Genomic DNA, 26,221 nt, shown 5'->3' with positions numbered 1-26,221 from the left:
ACATAAATAATCCTCAGCACCTCGTCCCCAACCCCCCTTAAGATGATCCCGCAGGTGAAGAAGCCAGATGTGGCGGTCCTGTGCTGACGTGGCTACACGTGGTCTGCGGTTGTGAGGCCGGTTGGACGTACTGCCAAATTCTCTAAAACAACGTTTTAAATGATCTTTCTTTCTCTCTGTCACGCTCTCTTTTTCTGTCTATCGTTCTCCCTCCACTTCTCTCTGCTTTTCACTCTCTCACCATTTCTTTCTTTCTCTCTCCCTCTTTCTGTGATTTATATAATAGATTTTAGAAGACCAGATTTTGTGTGTGTGTGTGTGTGGGTTGGACATGGGTACATGACTAAGTGTGTGTGTGCTGTGATAGCCTGCAATAATCTGTGTGCCAGAGCAGTGTAATGCCAGACATAGAAAGAAAGAAAGAAAGAAAGCAAAAGAGAGAGAGAATGAGACTTTAGCTTCCCATTGGGCTTGTTAGTGGACAGGTCAGTCAGTGCACTGCACTCCCTTCTCCATCATATCCGCTCAGGAAGTGCTGGTAGGTGCTGATATGGCCCTTCTGACTGCCAAACACAGGAGACAGTGGCCCCCTAAAGGGCACAATGGACAGACTGGGGGGTGCATGCGTTGTGTTTACCAGTGAAGTCGGAGGGGAACGTATAAAAGTCTGAGTCAGGACGAAGGGACCTCTACTGCCCTTTGAAGATGACAGCCATATTTAATGTTCTTAGAGAATGCATGGGTCTACATCCGTCCAACACAGGCTCTTAAAACAAAACCTCTCCAGAGAGAGAGTGGGTGAGATTGAGGGAAATAGTTTTGCCAGTTCAGCTGAAGAAACGTGCAAGTGGCCATCACAACTTCTGCAGATGTCTACATGATGTCCAACATCTGACATGGGTTATTATTATGACATATCTCAGTTGGCAGTGCTGATGCCCACTTCAAGTTTGAAAATAATCTGAACTGAGAACATTGAAGAATGGGTGAGGAGGATTGGCAGAGGGAGAGGTTGGAAGCAGGAAAACTCTGAGAACTTCCCTGCATTTTTATTTCCTCTTGCCTTCGTTTCACCTTAAACGCACCCGGGCAGACAGGCACACTGACTGAGTTCAATGTGAGTTTCTACAGTGTGTTTTTGCCTTGTCTAAAACAATGTCTAACTCCAACATATTGCTATCAACACATAGATATAGACAACTATAAAAACAATGGTTGCATCCAACTAGTTCATCCTTCCTACTACTCAGTCAAGACCACCATCATAATGTCTGCTATAGAAACTACCCCATGCTGCTCCAGTCTGTCTGCCCTCTCACAGCCCACTGAAACACAGAAACCCCAGCCAGATTAATGGACTGAGCTGTGGGCCCCCAGCCAGCCCGATGAATCGCTGTTCCTCATAATTACTTGCAGTGCTGCGATGTGTGTTGTATTGTTAGTGGTGGCCCAGAGGCCCCCCCAGGGCCCCGAATATATGAGGTTGATAGGGAGGTGATTATCCTCTCGCTTGCTGGCTGGAACTGGGGGACAATGCAGTGGCCCCGCATGCCACACATTCCACAGCCTCACACAGCCTGCCTCATAGACCATAGACCCTGCACTGTATTACTGCTGTACAGCCTCATTCAGACATCAGCCTCACACACATAGATACAGGCAGGCAGGCAAGCAGGCAGACTAACTCACACACACTCACTCAAAGGCGTTTACATGCCTTTACCCTCCACTACACCACTAATTTCCAAATAGAAAGTAGTGTTGCACGGTATACCGAAACATATGTACTTCTTCGCTACAAAATAAATTACGTTTCGGTATTAGAATTTTTGTTACGTTCGGTACTTCTGTCAAATGTGTCTCATGTGATAGAGAGGATCAAGTCTGTCTGTCTGTCAGCGCAGCCCCTTTGTAGTGTGAAGAACAAAGTGCCTGCTGCACTTCCTCATTCATTGCTAGAACTTTGTGGGCTGCATTGTTAGCTCCCCACTCATGCTGCACTGAAATTAACACATTTGAATAATGCAACCCGGCATGTAGAAATTTTAAAACTGTTCATTACTGTTCGCAAAACAATGTCCAGCTTACAGCTGAAGCAACGTAAATTCCCTAACCTAGCATATCACAAAATATGCTGATTTCAAAGCTGATTGTCACCAAAAACATTCCCGCACCTGTCTTGTGAATCAACCTAGGCTACATCTTGATTTACCAGTTTATCACAGCTTAATGCTATATATAGATGTCAACACAATTGACCACAACAGTCCTAGATAGAAACCCCCTAGTACACGGCAGGTAGCTTAGTGGTTAAGAGCGTAGTGCCAGTAACCGAAAGGTCACTGGTTCTAATCCCCAAGCCGACTAGGTGAAAAATCTGTCGATGTGCCCTTGAGCAAGGCACTTAACCCTAATTGCTCCTGTAAGTCGCTCTGGATAAGAGCGTTGACGAAAATGTACACAAGGTCATTCTTATCTCTGTACTATATTCTCTGGGCCCTATTCTCTGGGTTTCCAGGAGATGAAAACCTCACTGTTTGTTGCTCTAGAAGGAAGCACGTTTTGATTCATGTGCTCAACAAACCAATTCAATTAAATGTTTACAGTGTAAAACAAATAGAAATGTGACTTTATATTCATTAGTTTGGATTAATATCATCGTGCACGGTCCCAGTTTGCAGATAAAATAAATTACACACAAAAAAAAGAGTACTTCACGAGTGTAGATATTTATTCAAAAATACTCAAGGTGCTTGTTGAATGGTGTTTTGGTCTGAAGTGTGTTAGTGGAATATACAGAGAGGTATACTACAAAGCAGGATCCATGATTTAGCTAGCTAACTTTGATAAGCAAACAGAAATAAACTATAGATTTTCTGGTTCATAAAAAATAGCTAAACTTCTATATGTTTTTTCATTTGTTGAATCAATTAGACCATGCCCATTTCAAGATCATCTCAAAATAAAAAAATAAAAATGGGCTGCAGTGGAGCAGGTCGAGAGCTTGAAATTCCGCGCAGTCGTAAAGAAGGCGCGATAGTGACTCTTCCCCCTCAGGAGGTTGAAAAAGTTTGACATGGACACTCAAATCCTCAAAAGGTTCTACAGCTGCAACATTGAGAGCATCTTGACTGGCAGCATCACCGCTTGGTATGGCAATAGCACCGCCCTCAATCGCATGGTGCTACAGAGGGTGGTGCGGACAGCCCAGTATATCACTGGGTCCGAGCTACCTGCCATCCAGGACCTCTATATCAGGCGGTGTGAAAGGAAGGGCCAGAAAAACGTTAAAGACTCCAGCCACCCAAGCCATAGACTATTCTCTCTGCTTCCGCATGGTAAGCGGTACCAGTGCATCAAGACTGACACCAACCACTGCATCGCAGTGCTAGAGGCGTCACTACAGACCTGGGTTCGATCCCAGGCTGTGTTGCAGCCGGCCGCGACCGGGAGACCCATGAGGCGGCGCGCAATTGGCCCAGCGTCGTCCGGGTTAGGGGAGGGTTTGGCTGGCCGGGATGTCCTTGTCCCATCGCGCTATAGCGACTCCTTGTGGCGGGCCGGGTGCATGCACGCTGACTTCGGTCACCAGCTGTACGGTGTTTCCTCCGACACATTGGTGCGGCTGGCTTCCGGGTTAAGCGAGCAGTGTGTCAAGAAGCAGTGCAGCTTGGCGGGGTCGTGTTTCGGAGGACGCATGGCTCTCGACCTTCGTCTCTCCTGAGTCCGTACGGGAGTTGCAGTGATGGGACAAGACTGTAACTACCAATTGGATATCACGAAATTGGGGAGAAAAAGGGGTAGTAATAAAATACAAAATAAAATGTCTGACACCAACAGGCTCCTGAACAACTTCTATCCCCAAGAAACAAGACTGCTAAATAGCTAACAAAATGGCAACAGTGTGTGAGTGTGTACAATCCTGTGAGTGTGCATACAAGGGTCAACTCAGATAGTCTGTATTGCCATTTTGTTAGCTATTTAGCAGTCTTGTTTTTTGGGGATAGAAGCTGTTCAGGAGCCTGTTGGTGTCACACTATCTGAGTTGACCCTTGTATTTACTTTCATTTTTGCACAGTCTGTATGTACACTCACAGGATTGTACACACTCACGCACACTGACACTCCAACACACACATAACATGCACATACATTTACAGTGCCTTCGGAAAGCATTCAGACCCCTTGACTTTCTTTAAGCAATGGCTTTTTTCTGGCCACTCTTCCGTAAAGCCCAGCTCTGTGGAGTGTACGGCTTAAAGTGGTACTATGGACAGATACTCCAATCTCCGCTGTGGAGCTTTGCAGCTCCTTCAGGGTTATCTTTGGTCTCTTTGTTGCCTCTCTGATTAATGCCCTCCTTGCCTGGTCTGTGAGTTTTGGTGGGCGGCCCTCTCTTGGCAGGTTTGTTATGGTGCCATTATCTTTAAAAAAATTTATAATGGATTTAATGGTACTCCGTGGGATGTTCAAAGTTTCAGATATTTTTTTTTTTATAACCAACCCTGATCTGTACTTCTCCACAACTTTGTCCCTGACCTGTTTGGAGAGCTCCTTGGTCTTCATGGTGCCGCTTGCTTGGTGGTGCCCCTTGCTTAGTGGTGTTGCAGAACAGGTGTATATACTGTGATGCCACGAGAGGCTACCGCTTCCAGCGGGATTGCCCAAGTAGTGCAAGGAGTCCAGGTTCAACCAAAACAAGGATTTTATTAAAGGTCTTCGGCAACTAACGAAATTATAACACAATTCTCTTCTTCCCAGAGCCCACCCTCCAGACCGTGTCTCTTCCCTTCAAAAACAACTCCAGCCCATCAGCCCCTGATTGGTTTCAGCTGCGTGGGAAGATTGGCCACAGAGGGTTGGAGTTCCCGACCATACCAGCAGATGGAGCCATAGCTGTCTGGGTTTGCAGCCACCTCAGGGGGGATGTAACGTCCCTCCAGGACACAGCCTCTCGTGACATCACACATCCCCTCCTCGGGACCGACGTCCTCGTCGGGGTAAAGGCAGTGAAGAAGGCATCACGCCGGGAGAGGGCGTCCGCATTTCCGTGGTGCTTGCCAGCCCTGTGGACAACCGAAAAGTTAAACGGTTGCAAGCTCAAAAACCATCTGGTTACTCTACTGTTTGATTCCTTGTTCTTGGCCATCCACTGCAGAGGGGCGTGATCAGATACCACCATGAAACGTCGGCCCAGGAGATAGAACCGGAAGGGACTCCAGGGCCCAGACTACAGCCAGACATTCCTTCTCCACCGTTGAATAGTTCTTCTCTCTTGGAAGTAACTTCCTGCTTAGGTAGAGAATGGGATGTTCTTCCCCGTCATGTGCCTGGGTGAGGACAGCACCCAGACCCACCTCCGAAGCATCCGCTTGGACAATGAATTCCTTCTTGAAGTCTGGTGCCACCAGGATCGGACCGGAGCAGAGTGCTCGCTTCAGGTTGCGGAAAGCCGCCTCCGCCGCAGGGTTCCACTTCACCATTCGTGAGTGGCGTTTGGTCGTCAGCTCCGTCAATGGTGCCGCTATGGTAGCAAAATCTGCAATAAAGCGTCTATAGTAGCCAGCGAGGCCCAAAAATGACCTTACTTGCTTCTTGTTGATGGGCTGCGGCCAGTCCTGTATGGCCCGCAGTTTGGCTTCCTGTGGTTTGACCAACCCCGCCCAATGGTGTACCCCAGGTAGTTTGTCTCACTGAAGGCCACCTTGCACTTCTTCGGGTTTGCCGTGAGCCCTGCTTCCCTGAGCGAATCCAGCACCGCTTGTACCCGGGGTAGGTGGCTGGCCCAATCCTGACTTTGTATCACCACATCATCCAAATAAGCCGCTGCAGTACCTCTTGTGGGGCGCAAGGACTCGATCCATCAGGCGTTGGAACGTGGCAGGTGCCCCGTGGAGACCAAACGGAAGTCGGGTATACTGGTAGAGCCCCTCCCGGGGTGGCAAAGGCTGTCTTCTCCTTAGATGCCGGGGTCAAGGGCACCTGCCAGTAGCCTTTTGTGAGATCAAGAGTGGTTATGAAACGAGCATGCCCCAAGGAGTCTATTAAATCATCGACACGAGGCATTGGGTATGCATCAAATTCAGACACTTCATTCAACTTTCGATAGTCATTACAAAATCGTACTGAACCGTCTGGCTTGGGAACTAGTACTATGGGACTTGCCCAGGCACTGTGGGACTCTTCGATTACTCCCAACTCCCGCATCTTCCTTACCTCCTTCTGTATAACCACTTTACGAGCCTCTGGCACGCGGTACGGGCGCTGGTTTACCGTTCGGCCAGGCATGGTGCGGATCTCATGTTGGACCACCTCTGTGTGACCGGGAAGGGAGGAGAAGACATCCTGGTTCTGCTCCACGAGTTCCAGGGCCATCTGTCGTTGATGTGGGGACAGATTTGGACCCAGCTGAACCTCTTCTCGCGCCGGTTCCTGGGTCTCTGTGGGGGTAGAGAGCTAAACAGCGCCTCTCTGGCGTGCCACTTCTTTAAAAGGTTAACATGATAAATCTGCTCAGTTTTCCTTTTATCTGGTTGCCTCACCTTGTAGTTTACTTCTCCCATGCGTTCAATGACCTCATATGGTCCTTGCCAGGTTGCCAGGAATTTGCACTCAACGGTTGGCACCAGGACCAGCACTCTGTCCCCCGGCTTAAACTCCTGGGCTGAGCAGATCTGTTGTAGGAGGCTTGCTGTTGCCGCTGACTGGCCTCCATGTGTTCCCGCATCATGGGATAGATGGCCTTCATTCTCTCCCTCATAGCCCCTACATGGTCGATCAGTGTCCGCTGTTGGCATGGCTGCTCCTCCCAGGCCTCCTTGGCGATGTCGAGCAGTCCTCTGGGTCTGTAGGAAAGCAAGAGCTCAAAGGGTGAAAAACCAGTAGAAGACTGAGGTACCTCTCTCACCGCAAATAATATGTATGGTAACAGCTGATCCCAGTTGCGCCCATCTTCCCCTACCGCTTTCCGCAGCATGGATTTTAGTGTTTTGTTAAAAGCGTTCGACTAGGCCATCTGTCTGGGGGTGGTAGACCGAGGTTCTCAGCTGTTTGATTTTCAGTAAAGCACAGAGTTCTTTCATCACCCTGGACATGAATGGAGTCCCTTGGTCCGTCAATATCTCTTTTGGGATTCCCAGACTAGTTGAGAGACGGAACAGCTCCTTGGCGATTTGTCTGGATGTAGCCTTCCTCAGCGGAATGGCCTCCGGGTACCGGGACGCATAGTCCAGAATGACCAGAATGTATTGATGTCCCCTGGCACTTTTCGGTAAGGGCCCGACTATGTCTAATCCAATTCTCTCAAAAGGAGTTTCGATAATGGGCAAGGGAATGAGCGGGTTTCTATATGTGGGCTTTGGCGCAACCTGCTGACACTCAGGGCAACTACGGCAGTAGTTCTCTATCTCTTTGTGTACTCCTGGCCAAAAGAAACGTTGCATGATTCTTTCCTTAGTCTTCTCTACCCCCAAGTGGGCCCCCTAGCGGGTGTGTGTGGGCTAGGTTGAGTACTGTGGCCCGATAGGGCTGTGGCACGAGGAGCTGTTCATGCACTTCCTCATTTTTCTTGACTATCTGATATACTAACCCCCGGTTTACTGCGAAATGGGGGTAAGTAGGGGTTGTCTTATCACCTAACACTACACCTTCTAATACCTGCACATTTCTTAAGGCATTTGCAAGAGTAGGATCTTGTAATTGAGCCGTACCATACTGGCCTGTGAGAGGGGGAAGCTCTTGGGTGCCTGGGACGTCTTCTTCACTGGAGAACGGAGCACTTTCCTGGGCTGCGTTCTCTTCTCCCGTATCCGGACCAGTCTCGGTGTCGGTCTGGGCACCTGCCATCCCTATCAGAGCCCGGGCGGGAGTGAGTAACTCGGAGGATTGCACCGGGAGCCGTCCCAGGATGAGTCTTGCCTCTCCGTTTCCGAGGTACTCGGTTTATCCTCTCCTGAGACTCTCTCCAGAGTGGGTAAAAGGCTGGGCAGTCTCGTCCAATTAGGACAGGGACGGGAGGGAATCAACCACCCCGCCGTCGTGTGTATGGTTCCCCGTGTGCTGGTCATTGTAAGTTCAGTAATGGGGTATTCTCTGGTGTCCCCATGGACACAGGAAACTGGGAGGACTTTCCCCCGGGGGTCAGACACGTTGGGCCCACCAAATCCTTACGCACCAGGGTGGCCCGGCTACCAGAATCCAGTAAGGCCTCCACATCATGGTGATTCACAGTTACCGGGCAGGTGGGGGGTCGATCTGGGCCGCCATCTACGACTCCCAAGAGCGAGGCAACACGGTGTGTGGGTGCTGAGCTGGAGGACTCCGCAGTGGGCATAGGTTCATCGGCTGGTTTCCCACACTGCCAGGAGATATGTCCCATCTCCCCACACCGGTAACACTGTCGAGTTTCCCCCTCCTGGTGTACTCTTCTTGGACCCGCCTGGTTTCTGGCTCCCCCTGGAGCCGGGATAAGTCCTGACGTGGCTGGGTTCGAGACCTTGGGGGTCCTTTGGACGGGTCCTTCCCATTTGTGGTGGGGCCGCACTCCTGGGGTCTTTTCGGGAAGCATTCAGCATCTCCGCTGTGGCCTGGTACTTTTCCACAGCTTCCACGGTCAGATCAGCCGTGGTCAAGGCCTGTTGACTGATGAACCGTTTTGCCTCATAAGGCAGGGGCGCGTAGGTAACGATCCACCACAACGGCCTCCACCACCGCCGCTGCTGTATTCCTCTGCGGATCCAGCCATTTCCTTGCGATTCGGACAAGTTCATGCATCTGCGCCCGAGGAGGTTGGTCTGGTTGGAAGGTCCAACTGTGAAAGCGCTGGGCCATACCAAATTTTGTGAGTCCATATCTGCTGAGGATCTCAGACTTCAGGGCATCATAGTCAGTAACCTGGTCAGGGCCCAGGTCCCGGACAGCATTCAGCGCTTCCCGGTTAGAAAGGGGGCTAACAGACCAACCCACTGTTGCTTGGGCCAGGCTTCCCTAGTGGCCGTGGCCTCAAATGCATGCAGGTATGCCTCAATGTCATCGGTAGCTCCCATCTTAGATATAAAGTCACTTGCCTTTATTGGGCGGGTATTTTGGACCACCCTCTGTCTCTGCAACTGCAATTCCTCTGCCTTCAGAAGGTTGGCTTTCTTTTGCTCCTCCAAGAGAGCCACGTTTGCTTGCATCTGGGCTTGCTGGCCAGCAACAAGGGCTTTCAATATGTCCTCCATTTCAGTCGGCGGGGAGCCTACGGCCAACTTGGAAAACTGGGTGATCAAACCTTCGGTATCCTCCTCTGACATGCACTATTAACGCTTGAGCGTGCCCGTTTTCTCCACCATCTGTGATGCCACGAGAGGCTACCGCTTCCAGCGGGATTGCCCAAGTAGTGCAAGGAGTCCAGGTTCAACCAAAACAAGGATTTTATTAAAGGTCTTCGGCAACTAACGAAATTATAACACAATTCTCTTCTTCCCAGAGCCCACCCTCCAGACCGTGTCTCTTCCCTTCAAAAACAACTCCAGCCCATCAGCCCCTGATTGGTTTCAGCTGCGTGGGAAGATTGGCCACAGAGGGTTGGAGTTCCCGACCATACCAGCAGATGGAGCCATAGCTGTCTGGGTTTGCAGCCACCTCAGGGGGATGTAACGTCCCTCCAGGACACAGCCTCTCGTGACATCACAATACACTGAGATCATGTGACAGATCATGTGACACTTAGATTGCACACAGGTGGCCTTTATTTAACTAATTATGTGACTTCTGAAGGTAATTGGTTGCACCAGATCTTATTTAGGGGCTTCATAGCAAAGGGGGTGAATACATATGCACGCACCACTTTTCCGTTATTTATTTGTTCGAATATTTTGAAACAAGTTATTTTTTTCATTTCACTTCACCAATTTGGACTATTTTGTAATCCATTAAAATGATAGGTTGTAATGCAACAAAATAGGAAAAACGCCAAGGGGGATGAATACTTTTGCAAGGCACTGTAAATAGGTAGGAGCTACCGAATGTCATTTTTCATGAGTTTTACAAGCGAATGTGAATGAGAGACGTGCAAATTTACAAAGTTTTGACGCATGCAGTACTGGCTCTCCAGCAGCATGTCTACATGCTGTGTCTGTGTGGAGTCCGGAGTTGCTATGGCAACAGGCCTGCCTACTCTGCTCAGAGAAGAGGAGGGAGGAGCAGAGGGGGTGAGAACGGAGAGGAGAAAAAACGCAAGGAAATCAAGATAACAGTGGCAGCTAATAACTAATCCTAAGGGCTTTGCCTTCTCAAACATGGCCGAAAGCTAACACAATATGATGCCACTTACTTAGATAGCAAGTTATTCTAGGGGTCGTGTTAACGCATAATTCCGCGTTTTTCACGCAGGAAAAAATACTAAAATGCTTCTTAATGTAATTTCTGCTCGGCATCAAATTCTGTGCTTCAGTTGCGCTTCTAAACTCGGATGAGAATTCACAAATGGGCATTCTATCAGCAGACAGTGCTCTGACTGATATGTGGCTTATTTTCTCAGATACTTTTCTCGGTGTAGCCTGCCTACTTTTCTCTGGTAAAATGCAAGATTAACTTTAAGCAAAACATGAGGAAATGTAGCTGGCTACATTCTTTCTATGATAGGCTTAAACATTATACATATGATGGCCATGTATCGTTTTTGCAGAAAATACCTTGCTTTTTCATTGTAAGCTCATTTACTTGTATGGCTGCCAGCCGAATAGCTTTGCACTTCTGTTGTTATCTGATGAAAATGAAGTTATTTTATGTCTAATGTGTTGCAAAACTTCAAAGAAATAGTTTACGGTATTGACGGTATTGAAAAAACATCCCGTGGCTATTTCCAAATACCCCGGTATATATACGGTATACTGCCCAAGCCTACCCTGTATATAGCTTCTTACTTTCTCATGTTCTTCTTATTTCTAATGTTAATTTGATTGTGTTTTTATTCTACATTGATATTGATTACTACATTGTTGGGTTTAGAGCTTGCAATTAAGGCATTTCACTGTACTTGTGCACGTGACATTAAAACTTGAAACTTGAAAGTTAGCTGGCTAACTCATTGATCCTGCTTTGTAGTATACCCCTGTGGTGTTGTAATCATTACATTTTACATTTTAGTAATTTAGCAGACACTCTTATCAAGAGTGACTTACAGTAGTGAGTCCATACATTTTCGTACATTATATTGACAAAGAATTTCAGACATGGTCTTCAGGGATCTCAAACCCGCCCCCCAAAATAAAAAATAAACATTAACAGGACGTTAGTCACACACACACAGTTACAGAGCTGCTACACGTGTGGCTGGCAACGGCTCATGTCACAGCTCATTGAGAAAAACACTGAGTTCCAGGAAGATGCCGTTCATGGCGTGGTGCACTCTCTCTCTCTCTCCCCCTATCTCTCTCTCTCTCTCCCTCCCTCCCTCCCTCCCTCCCTCCCTTTGGCGCCTAGCCCCAGCCTCCAGGGCTTCCAGGCTACCCCAGGGGAGAGAGAGAGGCCCCGGCGGGCAGGCTGGCGGGTAGGCAAGGGGTGAGACAGGGCTGGCTGCTCTGGCAGGGCAAACGGCTGGAACGCCCAGCTGGCACACACAGACACACAGACACACAAACACTGATGGGCAATAAATAAGCATAGCGTGGGGAACACAGGAAGCTCCACCCACCTCTAGTACCCCCCGCCCTCCCTCCAACCACACAGAAACACGCACGCGCACACAAACACACACATAGGGTGGAGAGCAGCATCCACCCCTAACACCCTCTGCCTCCGATAGGGTGGAGTGCAGAATCCACCCCCTACCCACTATGAAGTGGTGGGGAGTGGTGTTATCACAAAGAGTAAAATAACACCCTCCTCCCTGGTAATCTACTATCACCATTATCATCATTATTATTACTATCAGCATCACTGGGGGTGGCATTTGGGAATCATTTCCCCCACCCTATATTGTTTCCGTATTACGGTAGTGTGAATACTGTACATACTAGATATATAGATAAGATCTGATCTATGCCCTTTTTAGAGATATGATGATCACTACTCTACTAGTGTAGTGAGAAAACTGTTGATAAGGTGACAGACAGCAGGGAGAGCACAGGGAGGGACAGTTGTAGAGAATAGAGGAAAGCTAGAGAAAACACCTCACTTTACACACGCACAAACCCGCGCGCACACACACACACACACACAATTACCCTGAGCCAGGAACTATCCTGTCTTGTGCTCTCCCTCCTTCCGGGAGAGGGGGCGAAAGAGAGAGGGGGCGAAAACGCTCCATTGGGGACCGCAGCTGTACCGCATCAAGGCAAATTGGTGCTGTGACGTCATCGTGGTAATGGCAAGATGTTATCTAGCAAACTTCTAGAACAAATCAAGGAGCCAATAGCGATTCTCACTGAAAAATTGTTGGCAACACTCACTACTTGTTTCTCTAGTCAAAGCGGCTAGTGCCTACACAAACTGGGTGACAGCCGGCGGTGAGCATTACACGAAATAAGCACACGTTATCAACATGTCAAAGGTGAATTGCTATAACACCATAAGCATGCATAACATTTTATTTACATGCAACAGAAATTATTAATTCCAAAAAACTATTAGAAAACAATGATTTATATTGTTAAACGTGACTCTGTAAACTGAACGTTTTAGCCAGCTAGCTAGAGTGGGCAAGTTAGCTGGTCCTTATGTTGGATGTACGTGCTGATGTATCACCACGCAGGCTACGTTTTCTGTTATTGGTCAACAACGACGGCACCGCTTCAGAAATGGAATAGATTTCTATTTTCTCCGTCTCGGCTTGAGCGGTCTTCACAGGAATGAGCACCGCCGACCGCGCCGCCTGGATATAATTTTGCCCCCCTGCCTTCATTGAAAATGAATGGGCCACCCCACCTGCCGCGCGCTGTCTGTTAGCGCCTTAACTCCTCCCTGCCTCCCTCTCTCCCTCCTCCCTGCCTCCCTTCCTCCCTCTCTATCTCACTATCTCCCTCCCTCCTCTTGCTATCTCTACCTCCCTACCCCTTCCCTCCTCCTTCCCTCCCACCCTGCCTGGCCCTTATGTTTTTCAGGGCGGAGGAGATGCGAACACACGGCAGGCCGGTGATATTTTCCAGCCAGTCAGCAGGATGTGCATCATAGTTCATTGTGGGGGACGAACCAAGGCACCGACCGAGCTGCTGGTGTTTTTACAGGAAGGGGTAAAAATAACCAATCGCCAAAGGTTCCACCGTCCGGGGCTTGGGGCTGGGGCGGGGGCGGGGGCTGGGGCCGGGCCGGGGGTTGGGCCGGCCGGCATAACATGACATGAAAAACTCCTGTTATGTTTGTTTGTTTTAGATTAAAGGACAACAGCAATTTGCACACAACGAGCGAGGATGCTCTTTGAGGTTGTGCTCCCGGATCGTTTGTCAAAGTACTGCAGTTATTTTGTTATTTACAGGTTATAATCACCTGAAATATATTTTCAACCGCTAAATGTATGCCATACCTATGCGGTATTTGTCATAACAGTATTCTTGTGTTTTATTGGTGGTTGACCACATAGTAGTACCAAAGACATGACCTCAATTCATGCCAAGTATTTCTCAGCAGACTGACTGACCCACACAAATGTTCAAGCCGCAGCACTCCCTGTGTCTCCAATGTGTGGGCCTCTACTGCAGGACAGGGCTGAGGGCTAAGGGCTCAAACAGGAGACTTTGTGGTCATGAGTGGTTAAAGCGCTTGATTCCAATCCTTAGAGTTCATGGTGACTACATGCAATGTCACACAACCGACCCTTCACACTGCAACTCTGTCACCCCATGGCCAACAACACGCATGCACGCACGCACAAACACTCCCTCACCCCACCCCACCCCATGTCCCACGAATGTTCCAAGGCTAAACTGAGTCACATGATGCGATGGCTTGTACTGACTTCTGGTCACATAGCAGCTTACACACTACAGACAGACGGACGCATTCACAGACACACAGGCATGATGTGCTTATATACAGTGCCTTCAGAAAGTATTCCTACCCCTTGACTTATTGTGTTACAGCCTAAAAATCCAAATAGATTAAATATATGTTTTTCTCACCCATCTACACACAATAGCCCATAATGACAAAGTGAAAACAAGTTTTTAGAAATTATAGCAAATTTATTGAAAATGAAATACAGTAATATCTCATTTACATAAGTATTCACACCCCTAAGTCAATACATGTTAGAATCACCTTTGGCAGCGATTACAGCTGTGAGTCTTTCTGGGTAAATTTTTAAGAGATTTCCACACCTGGATTGTGCAACTTTTTTTTTCTTCAAAATTCTTCAAGCTCTGTCAAATTGGTTGTTGATCATTGCTAGACAACCATTTTCAGGCCTTGCCATAGATTTTCAAGCAGATTTAAGTCAAAACTGTAACTCGGCCACTCAGGAACATTCACTGTCTTCTTGGTAAGCAACTCCAGTGTAGATTTAGCCTTGTGTTTTAGGTTATTGTTCTGCTGAAAGGTGAATTCATCTCCCAGTGTCTGGTGGAAAGCAGACTGAACCAGGTTTTCCTCTAGGATTTTACCTGCGCTAAACTATGTAGAATATTGGACTGTTGGAAACTACAACTCCCTATTACAAACCGCACAGTTCAGGCTTGATTAGATTTATCTGTAGAGAAACTGTGCATTGCCCAGAACAAAATGGAATTCAAATAATTGAACCAATGTCAGTTAATCGCTCAGCACTAGCCATTTGGGACACAGACCTGAAAGGCCAAGCAGTTGAGTCCGCACAGGAAACTAGAGGACACGGACGACGCAGGGATATGAGCACACAACTCTGGAATTCGAGGATGTTTGATGCCCCCCCCCACAGCTCCTACATTGATTGAGGCATTTGTGTTACCTCCTGTTATTGTCAAGACTGAGGACTCAGAAAAAGACAGGTTTCGGGCCTGAAAGTAAGTTCTATGGCTTCTAGCATCGCCAGGCGCCCCTACCCCACGACACACCCCCACGTTGAAAAAGAAGAAAGGCTATAGATGTTGAAGAATTTCAGACAGGTTTAGAATGAAAAGGAGGAAAAGGCTGTCTTGTAGCTAGGGTAGTAATTCATAAAGCGGCCATGCAGTGACCAAGTCGTTTTGTTTCACACAATGGAAACTGATTTGTTCAGCCCCGGCAGCCAGTCAGTCACATATAGCTCTGCAGGCATTTCCTGACTCCCTATTGGTGTTCCATCTCACAGAAGAAACATTAAACTCCTAAACACTTAGGCTGCTAGGCATATACTGCAAAACGTTGATTGAACACAGGACAAGTAAAGCACAAAACGCTGTGGGAGATGAGTTAGTCTTAATTTCTAAGTCCATGTTTTTATCTGTCTGTCTGTCTATCTGTGTCTGTCTGTCTGTCTGTCTGTCTGTCTGTCTGTCTGTCTGTCTGTCTGTCCAGAGTAACCTGTCATTCTGTCTGTCTAAATGTGTCTGCATCTTCTCTTCTGTTTGTAATTCCATCTGTCTATCTGTGTCTGTCTGTCTGTCTGTCTGTCTGTCTGTCTGTCTGTCTGTCCAGAGTAACCTGTCATTCTGTCTGTCTATCTGTGTGTCTGGTCTAAGTAGTAGTGTGGCTCACTCTCACATGGTCTTCTTCACCTCACCAGACGGTTCTCCCCGGCTCTCCCTATCCTATCATCACCACTGAGCTGACTAACTACCTACGCACGGCAGCAGACTTTGGCCCAGGGCATTCCAATTCCAGTAAATGTTTTGTTTGCGTAATGTCTCTTATAAGACGAGTCACCCCATCTGAACTCTCACATCCATATTCACACTTAGCCTACCCACAGTGGTGCCTCGGTCGGCGCTGCCAAGATAGCCTCGTAAAAACAACATGGAGTGTTTTGACTGATAAAGAATATTACCGTCCGTACGAGAATATGTATATATATATTTTTACATTCCTTTCCCACTGAGGAATGTTTTGAGTGCCAAAATACAGTATGTGGGCCTTTTATTTAACAAACACAAACAAGCTTTTAAGGATTCTAGATCAGCACTCCTAGTCCTACTCTGAGATGCTTGATACATACAGCCTTTAGTCTGAGCCCAAGCCTGCTCTAAGCTCACAGTGCTGTAGTAAACGAGAAAACTTCCTGTGCCAGCGTTATGATAGCTCTTATTGAACTGGCCCAGTGCCAGACCACCCCCACTGAGGCTTATGGTACTTAAGGTATTTCTACAACCATCTAGTCTAGTGCAGTGTCTGCTGCTCACCAAATCAGCATGTGGAGGAATAGAGCTGAGTGAAGCTTTCTCTTATTGACTGGATGTCTGTCTGTAAGACACCACAACAAACTCAGAGCCTGGTAGAATTGACAACAACTGGGAATTGTGTCATTGTGTTCACGAGAGTCATGCAGTGCATTTGGGTGCCAATAACCTGCATGCCAAATCTTTCCATGACCAACTCTGAACTCACTCACTGCTTGTTGTGCTCCTCTTGCCCTACAATATCATCATGTGCACTGACCGATAGCGTGTTTTGTTTTGTTTTGTTTTGTTTTAGATAAGCCTGAAGCGGGGCTCTCTCTAGTATTCCAACAGAGGTTCTATAACTTGTTTGTTTTCGAGAGGAGTAAAATGAGTGACAGAAGAAGGAAGGGAGGCCGAAGCACGTGCTGTATCACTGGAGAGGGAAGAATCTCTCCCCTCTCTCCCTTCACTCCTCTGGACTTTAAAGGTTACTGGGGTACCTAGGTTCATCCAGCGACCAGCCATATCAAGGCTGACTGATAAACATTTGCACAGCCACCAGCAGCAGGGTCCTTTGCTACATACACAGTGCTGTTGAGGAATATGGACAAGGACACAGAGTACTCCACTACTAATATAAACAAGGGTGCGTGTGTTAGAGTTTCAAAGGAACAAAACGTTCAAGATTGACACACAAACAAACCATAGCATCATGGACACTGTGCCTATAGGCCTAGTTAAATTGGGTCAAAAGGAATCTGTAAGAAAACATTGCATTTAACCTGGTTTAGAAGGAAAGTAAATGAAATGAAAATGAAAATGTGCATACAGTATCGGCGGCGTAAATTATTTTGGGTCATTTCTTTAGCAAGTCTACATAATGATGACAAACCATTCTTCAGTCCTTCAGTCCTTTAATACTGGTATATTGTAGCTACAGATACTCTGATATAACAGATAGATTGCTCCCTCTCTGTTCTCCTTACAGGCCTGTCTGCCCACTCCTCCTAGCTTTCATTCTTTGCCAACACGTCTTGAACAGAAACTAAACACGACCAGCATTGATTCTAATGGGGTGGGGTAAAACTCGGACTACACACATACACAGCCAATAAGAGTGCGGTGCCACCCCAAATGGGCACGGTGCCTATAAAGCGGGTTTGCCAGTCGCATTCCTTACACTCCAGTGACAGACTCTCTCTCTCTCCCCCTCTCCTCTACCAACCTCACACTTAGAGCCGTCACTCACCCTAGTCAGAGGCTGTCTGTAGCCTATCAAGCGTCTCAGAGTAAAAGTGCAGATTTAGGATACGTTTTGCCTTTAAGATCACAATGGATAAGATTATATGGACAGGGGGTTTGCCAGTCGCATTCCTTCCACTGCAGTGACAGTCACAGACACACACAGACAGACACAGACACACAATTCAGGCAGAACGCAAGTTGTTACACATTCAGTCATTTGTCAATATATAAATCTAAAACATCATCTAAAACCAATGAACCAGCACAGCATGGTGACACGGCGTTGATACAGAGATTTAAATCACACTGCCCCTAGGTGGCTTTTTGAGCCTGATCTCTGGAACCTGCTGTTCTCCTCCTCTCTCCTCTTTCTCTATTCCTTCTCTTTCTCTCTCTCTCCTTCTGTCTCTCTCTGTCACTCGGTCTCTCTCTTTATTCCTTCTCTCTCTTTCTCTCTGTCTCTCTCTCTTTCGTTCTCGCTGCATCGTTGGGAAGGGCTCATAAGCAAGTATTTTGCGGTAAAGTCTACACCCATCGTATTCGAGCGCATGTGACAAATCAAATTTGATTTGATCTCTCTGACACACATGCCCACTGCTACATCTTAAAAGTGGATCCACAGAAACATCCCATGACCGCATGGAATGCTGACACTGCGCTGTCTCAAGGGGAACGAGGGCAGACGTTGTTTTGTCGCGGCACGCGTAGGCAGACCATGACTGTTACGTCTTGGAACACACCTCTGGAGTACCTGTCTCACAGGTAGATACAGGTAACCCTCCACAGCTATTTTTATCCTGTAGAAGGGAGGGACGCCTGACGTCCATTAGAGTAACATAACAGCCGCAAGACTGCTACGCTAAAACTTCAGCTATGTAGTGGGGTGAATGAGAGACACGGTTATAAATGCACAGTTACAATTACACAGTTACCTGTGCCTTTGAGAAGGCACCTATTATTATCCTTAGATGTAACATTAAACAAACCATTTATGAATGCCTTATTTGAAATTGTATTACCATAGATAAGTCTTTTTAGATGATTTGTGAAGCATCTGTGTAGTACTTATGAATAGTTTATGAATGCTCTATAAAGCATGTATGATAAGCAAGATGGTCCACCTTTAATGGAGAGATGTGCTCTTCACTGGAAAAGATCAGCTGTGAGAACAGAATCATCAGAATCTTCACTCTGTGTAGATAGAATTATCTAGATAGATTAGGGAATCGTGTTGGCTCTATTCATTCTATTTCTATATGCTATGTTCAGAGCGTCTCACCTCTCTGAATAGCCTACACTCCAGCTTTGAGAAACAAGTAAACTTCTCTGAAGTTGTCACAGGGATTAAAGCTCTCCGTCACTGCAACGGATTTCCATCATATGGATTCTGGAGATGTCGTTTTTGAGGTCAGTGTAGATCTGCAATTAAAATCTCCGGGGGGATGGGGGGGTGGGCTGGTTTGGAGATGACATAGCCTAATACAGAAGCATGTCTGTTCTACAAAATATATTCCCAAATAAATGTATTCTCAAATATTTTATTTTCTCTGTTACGCTGTGTGCACTGAACTGACATGCATGCTTGTTGCTGACACTCTGATGTTGAAAGGGAATGAAATAGTCTGTAATAATAACCACGGCGCTCAACTCAAACAGAGGTGTGTAGTCTGCCCTACTGTAGCTGCTGGTAAAGTAATACAAAGCCTATACTTTATCACTCAGGTGCAACTTCCAGTGCTAATATTTTTGCCATGTAATGTTGTTATTTAAATAAAATCAGACAACCCCATAGTTGAATAGTTGACTTATTTACCTAGTCGGCTTCTTGTTGTGTGTTCTATGTGAGAGAAGTATTCCTCTTGAGGTGCATTCAAGTTGCGAGAGCCATAGGGAGGGAAACGTATTCGGACAAGCAGTCAATGCACAATTCTTAATGCAATCATGGGAAAACACTTTTAAAAGCAGTTTTGGCTAATGTATTTTGAAAAGAGTTTTGGCCTTTGGTAAAAAAAAGAGGGGGATCCAAGTTTTCCTTTGCTAGCACTTTTTTCAACCGGCGTTTCAGGCATGGTGCACTTTTTGGTGAACGTCGGGAACCAAATCGCATAATTTGGCTCCCTGATTTGCATACTGTTACTGTTGCTCTTTGAGCTCCAGACATTGATTATCTTCAGATAAATTATAAAAACTCATTCTCTGATGATGGTAATTCCTCAGTGCAGGTTTTAGATACATTTCTACGCACTACTGAACGAAGAGCCATTTGGGAGCCAAATGAACAGCTCTTTTAGGTGAACAGAGCCAAATTATCTAAACTCAAGAGCTCTTAAAGGGGCAATTGCATCTTAAAAGGGCAATGACATACACTGAGTATACCAAACATTGCGAACCCCCCGCCCTTTTGCCCTCAGAATAGCCTCATTTCATCGGGGCATGGACTTTACAAGGTGTCCAAAGCATTCTACAGGGATGCTAGCATTCTACAGGGATGCTGGCCCATGTTGACTCCAATGCTTCCCACAGTTGTGTCAAGTTGGCTGGATGTCCTTTGGGTGGTAGACCATTGATACACACGGGAAACTGTTGAGCGTAATAGAAACCAAAAATATATATTTTTTCGAGTGAATACTAATAATGAATAATGATGTATTTATATTTATAATAAAATAATCATTATGAATAATAATAACAACAATGTAATAAGGATGTAATAACAGCCATCAGGATGTTGTGTCCAAAGGGGTAAATGCATCAGTTGGCCTACAGGTGATAATGCTTATTGCTAATAGCACATCTGATAATATAGACCATGCATAGGCTATATGCATGGTCCAATATGTTATTTTAATTTTATTTTTAACCTTTATTTAACTAGGCAAGTCAGTTAAGAACAAATTATTATTTGCAATGACGGCCTACACCGGACGACGCTGGGCCAATTGTGCGCCGCCCTATGGGACTCCCAATCACGGCCGGTTGTGAATCGAACCAGGGGGTCTGTAGTGACGCCTCAAGCACTGAGATGCAGTGCCTTAGACCGCTGCGCCACTCGGGAGCCCCAAAATAATTTTTACATAATTTTTAACAATATGTTATTGGGCTCATTTCTGGAGGTGGAAATTATATTTTAGATGGTGTCAGCAGATAGAGAATGATAGAGGCCTCTAGTGACCAAAAGGTTGAATTAGCATGGGCAGCGCCATTGAGGGTTTCCACCATTTTAATGTAGTCAACTGGGTGGGACTTCCAACTTCATTGACTGGACCCTCCTGGTGACCCTGGAGGGGTCATCAGGAGGGATCAGCCAATCGTGGAGAAGAAAATTGACTACTTCAAAAGGGGCTAGCCTCAATGGTGCTGTTCATGTTGTCACAGATGCTATAGTGTAACAGATACAAAGATGAGTCCTCTATCTATCTCTATGTGTCAGCATAATTTTCATTCATTTTGGAGTAGAATGTCCATTTAAAAAGTCACCAGAACTGAGCTTCTCATTCCTTCTACATAAAAAGTATCCCAGGGAGGACCACGGACCCACTTAGCAAGGGGACTGGAATTGGTCAAACTCCAGTTTAATACATGTAGGCCTACAAAATGATCCTCTTTCCCTAAAAGCATGATGGTAATGACTTTCTTACATCAGGGGTGGTTAACTTGGCCCTAGACAATCGATCTGAGATACACATTTGTTATTTTTTTATCACTGCCCCGTGATCTCCAATTACCCCATATCTATCCATGATTCTGCACTGCGGGACATTGTGGCACATAGTGAATTAATGACGTGGGCCTTTTTTGCATTCTGAACCTAATTTAGTTGACTTGACACAGTGTAGCCTATAATTCAGGGGATAATTCATAACAAGATGGTTATAAAATAGGCCTACATAATGTCATATTAGATATTACGCGCGAATGGATGCTTTTTGCTTGCTTACCTTCCAACCTGCAGAGCTATTACTGTCACCTTTATCCTTAAAATATGGCACGCTCTTCACCATCCAGTCATAGATCTGAGACAAGGTGAGCCGCTTCTCGGGTGAGCTCTCTATCGCCTTGGTGATGAGGTCCGCGTAGGACATATTCCCCCACGCGTTCCGACGCGACGAGCTGCTTTTCCTCTGCGCGGCTGCGGCGGAGGCCACCGAATTCGACCCGACGGGGGACGAGAGCGGGGGCACCTGTTGCTGGTGTGGCAGCAGAGTACCCGGGTGCTTCTGTAACTGCTGTGGATGATGTTGTTGCTGCTGTTGCTGGTGTATACATTTCTCCTGGCATTGAAAATCATTGCACAAAACGAGCGGTTTCTCATCCTCCGGGTAGTCCTCTGACTCCTCTAACAAACTGAGGTTCCTAATGTATTCGACAGGCTCCTGCTTGACTGAAGGCGCCGGTGAAGATGTGTTCGAGCTGGCCGGTTCGATGAACTCCGGTCGAGGCAGAGGCCAGGTGCATGACCGGGGGCGAGAGAGCGGCTCGAAATCTGGGTCAATATCAACCAACTGTTGCGGCGGTGGTAATTCTGCCATCTCGAAAGCAAACGGGCAAATAGCGCAACTGTCACATAAAGACACTCAATGAATCGTCCAGTCCAGGCACCAAATGTAAAAGAGTAGAAACCGTCGTCACTTCTTCACGAACTCCCTGATAAAAGGCACTGGTTGATAAAGGCCGGTGGTTTGCGATGAAGGAATAAAAATAAAACTCACTCGGGCTGTCCTTTATCTAAAACTGCGCGGTTACAGTCAAAGTGTATCCGTCTTCTGTTCTGTCTATCACGCCTGTCTTTGTCGTTGTCTACTGTCAGTGTCAATCACGGTTATACTAAATTACCTTTGTAAATCCTACGAAGTAAACTGGTAACAGCCATTGGGTAACACCCACTAGGACCTTGAGTGACAGTGAGCCGCCACCAATGATAACCCTTAGGCCTCTATATATAAAGTAAACAGGACATGGCTATTACATTGCCTAATGGATGTTTCTGTTCTTATTCTATCAAGAACAATATTTTCCACCCTGAAAACAGGGGCCAGGGCAGTGAGTTAAAACGTTATAACATGGAAAATATTGAAGGAAGTGCAAGCGGTTAGAACAATGTGTTTTTGAGTTGTGTCTGTCTATTTTTTAGCCCATGTCTTATGTGAAAGTTGTCTGGGGTGTCAATGTTATTAAGTATTGGCCTACCTTATAAAATGTTGGACAAGCCTTGGATTTATAAAAGTATTAATACTGGTTATCCTTAAGCAAACACATTTATGAAGGGAAATAAGTGGGCAGAATTTTGTTGTTGTTGTTGTTGTCGTTATTCAATAAACATAAACTTTATAAAGAGGGTGTTTTGCCCCACTATCGGGGAAAACGCCTCCCTCTATGGGGCAAAATGCCCCCTGAAGATTAGTGTGTTAAAATCCATTTGATACGTTTTATTTCTGCATTTTTTAGTAATTGACTCTAAAAACCTAGGTATCTTATTTTAATTTAACAAATCAAATATCGAAACAAAATGCCATTGGACATCTCACTATTAATAGCCTCATATTGATGAGGTTTTCGCGCTTCCTACCCAAATCACCCTAAAGTATCTCAAAATTGATTGTGTAATTCAATGAAGTTACTTATAGATGATTTGGATATGATTTTGGAAAATGCTGATATACAGTGCATTCGGAAAGTATTCAGACCCCTCGACTTCTCCACATTTTGTTACGTTACAGCCTTATTCTAAAATTGATTAAATTGATGAGGGGAAAAAACAATCTACACACAATACCACATAATGACAAAGCAAAAACATGTTTTTTGCTCCAAATGGGCTGTCATGTGCCTTTTACTGAGGAGTGGCTTCCGTCTGGCCACTGTACCATAAAGGCCTGATTGGTGGAGTGTTGCAGAGATGGTTGTCCTTCTAGAAGGTTCTCCCATCTCCACAGAGGAACTCTGGAGCTCTGTCAGAGTGACCATCGGGTTCTTGGTCACCTCCCTGACCAAGGCCCTTCTCCCCCGATTGCTCAGTTTGGCCAGGCGGCCAGCTCTAGGAAGAGTCTTGGTGGTTCCAAACTTCTTTCATTTATGAATGATGGAGGCCACCGTGTTCTTGGGGACCTTCAATGCTGCAGAAATGTTTTGGTACCCTTCCCCAGATCTGTGCCTCGACACAATCCTGTCTCGGAGCTCTACGCACAATTCCTTCGACCTCATAGCTTGGTTTTGCTCTGATATGCACTGTCAACTGTGGGACCTTATATATACACAGGTGTGTGCCTTTCCAAATCATGTCCAATCAAATGAATTTACCACAGGTGGACTCCAATCAAGTTGTAGAAACATCTAAAGGATGATCAATGGAAACAGGATGCACCTGAGCTCAATTTCGAGTCTCATAGCAAAGGGTCTGAATACTTATGTAAATAAGGTATTTCTGTTTTTTTTTTGTAATACATTTGCAAAAATTACTAAAAACCTTTTTTTGCTTTGTCATTATGGGGTGTTGTGTGTAGATTGATGAGAAAAAATGTTTTTTAATCAATTTTAGAATAAGGCTGTAACGTAACAAAATGTGGAAAAAGTCAAGGGGTCTGAATACTTTCCGAATGCACTGTAGGTACCATTGCCTTACATTGGATTGCCCTGGGGGCATTTTGCCCCACTGGAGGCCGGACATTTTGCCCCGAACATACTCACTTTAAATGTTCCAACTTTATTAAAAACGGATTAAAATGTTTCTCTCTAACCAGGTGGATTATTTATCTTTAGGCTCCCCTAATGGTATATAAAAAAGTTTATAGATCTAACTTCATTAGATTATATACAGCTCTGGAGAAAATTAAGAGACCACTGCACATTTTTCTTAAATCAGCATCTCTACATGTATGACAACCATTCCATTCCAGTGTCTGTTGAATTCCAACACAGGCACACCTCATTCTACTGAATTAGGTACTGATTAGGTGATCACATGAACCAAATCTTATTTAACGAGGAAAAGTATAAAATCCACTGCTGTGGTCATCACTATCCTCTTGCAATAGGACCAGCTGGATGGCAAAAACAGTGCTAATAGTACCTCAAAAGTAATATTAATCAAAAAATAACTATTGACCAAGCCAAAAGAGTTGAAAAGGAAAGTTTTGAGTGAGGAAAAGAAGGGTTCAATTCTGGCTTTACTGGCAGAGGGATACAGTGAGCGTCAGGTTGCTTCCATCCTTAAAATTTCAAAGACGGCGGTTCATAAGAACAAGGTCAAGCAGCAGACATTGGGGACAACAAAGCTACAGACCGGCAGAGGGCGAAAACGACTCTCTACTGACCGGGAAGACCGCCAACTCATTCGAATGTCACTCAACAACCATAGGATGACATCAAGTGACCTACAAAAAGAATGGCAAACGGCAGCTGGGGTGAAGTGCACAGCGAGGACGGTTCGAAACAGGCTCCTAGGGGCAGGGCTGAAGTCGTGCAAAGCTAGAAAAAAGCCCTTCATCAATGAGAAGCAAAGAAGATTGACGGATAGCCAGGGGCCACTCCAACACTCAGACATAATTTACAAACCAAGCATTTGTGTTTAGTGAGTCCGCCAGATCAGAGGCAGTAGGGATGACCAGGGATGTTCTCTTGCTAAGTGTGTGAATTGGACCATTTTCCTGTCAAAATGTAACGAGTACTTTTGGGTGTCAGGGAAAATGTATGGAGCAAAAAGTACTTTATTTTTATTTAGGAATGTAGTGAAGGAACAGTAAAGGTTGCCAAAAATTGTATTGATGATGAATTGAAAAATAGTTTGGTTCAAAGAAATTATGCAAACAAGTCAGTCTGCTCAGCTGATTGGTTGACATACTGTCAATTGAGACATTTTGTGACTAAGCCTGACAAAAAAAAAAGATTATATTACTAAAACAAGATAAATTACATAAACAATGGGAATAGACTTTGGAGCACCTTAAATTATATTATGGGCAGAAAACCCAATTAATCTCCATTGTTCATTACAGCCAATCATTTCAATGACTATTGCACTGGTAAAGTGGACAAACTGAGTGAAATGACAATATTGAAGAAACAGTGAAACATCATATTTGTGTATTGAAGATCTAATAATGAAAGAGAAGGATTCCCGTTTTGAATTTGGTCAAGTTTGTGTGAAATAGATGGAAAAACAGTTGTTATCCATCAATAATGATAAGCCACCAGGTATAGACAACCTATATGGGAAACTATTGAGAATGGTAGCAGACTGTATTGCCACCCCTATTCCACTACCTAAAAATAGTAAAGCACCCTTTGCTGGCTCTAACAGCTGCCCAATCAGTTTGCTGCCTGTTCTTAGTAAACTGATGGAGAGAATTGTGTTTGAACAAATACAATGCCATTTTTTAAAGAACAAGTTAACTACTGACTTTCAGCGTGCACGTAGGAAAGGGCACTCCATTTGTACTGCACTGACTCAGATCACTGATGATTGGCTAAAAGATTTCAGTGCAGCCTTTGATGTTATAGATCATAATTTGTTATTGAAAAAACTCACTTGTTATGGCTTTACTGTGACTGTTAGCCAATCACATGGTTGGAGAATTTCTTAACCAATACAACTCAGAAAGTATTCGTCAATGGAAGCTTCTCTAACATCAGATCTGTACATTTGTCTTACAAGAAGCTCAAATGACTATGTATGCTAATGATTGAACACTCTACACATCAGCACCTACAGACAGTAAGCTCACTGAGAC

General features: G+C 45.6%; 1 protein-coding gene across 1 annotated transcript in view; it reads right to left on the bottom strand.

Moving 5' to 3' along the window:
- Positions 1 to 22,308, bottom strand: part of LOC121579692 (forkhead box protein O1-A-like) — an 85,568-nt gene extending 63,260 nt beyond the window's left edge. Inside the window, exon 1 of the mRNA XM_041894495.2 lies at positions 21,434 to 22,308. Coding sequence (XP_041750429.1) covers positions 21,434 to 22,024 — 591 coding nt within the window. The 5' untranslated portion in view covers positions 22,025 to 22,308. The remainder of the gene's footprint in view (positions 1 to 21,433) is intronic.
- Positions 22,309 to 26,221: the final 3,913 nt, after the last annotated feature.

This window comes from Coregonus clupeaformis, chromosome 13 (genome assembly GCF_020615455.1).
Source record: "Coregonus clupeaformis isolate EN_2021a chromosome 13, ASM2061545v1, whole genome shotgun sequence".
Classification (NCBI taxonomy): Eukaryota; Metazoa; Chordata; class Actinopteri; order Salmoniformes; family Salmonidae; genus Coregonus; species Coregonus clupeaformis.
This window is presented reverse-complemented; position numbering and strand designations above follow the sequence as displayed.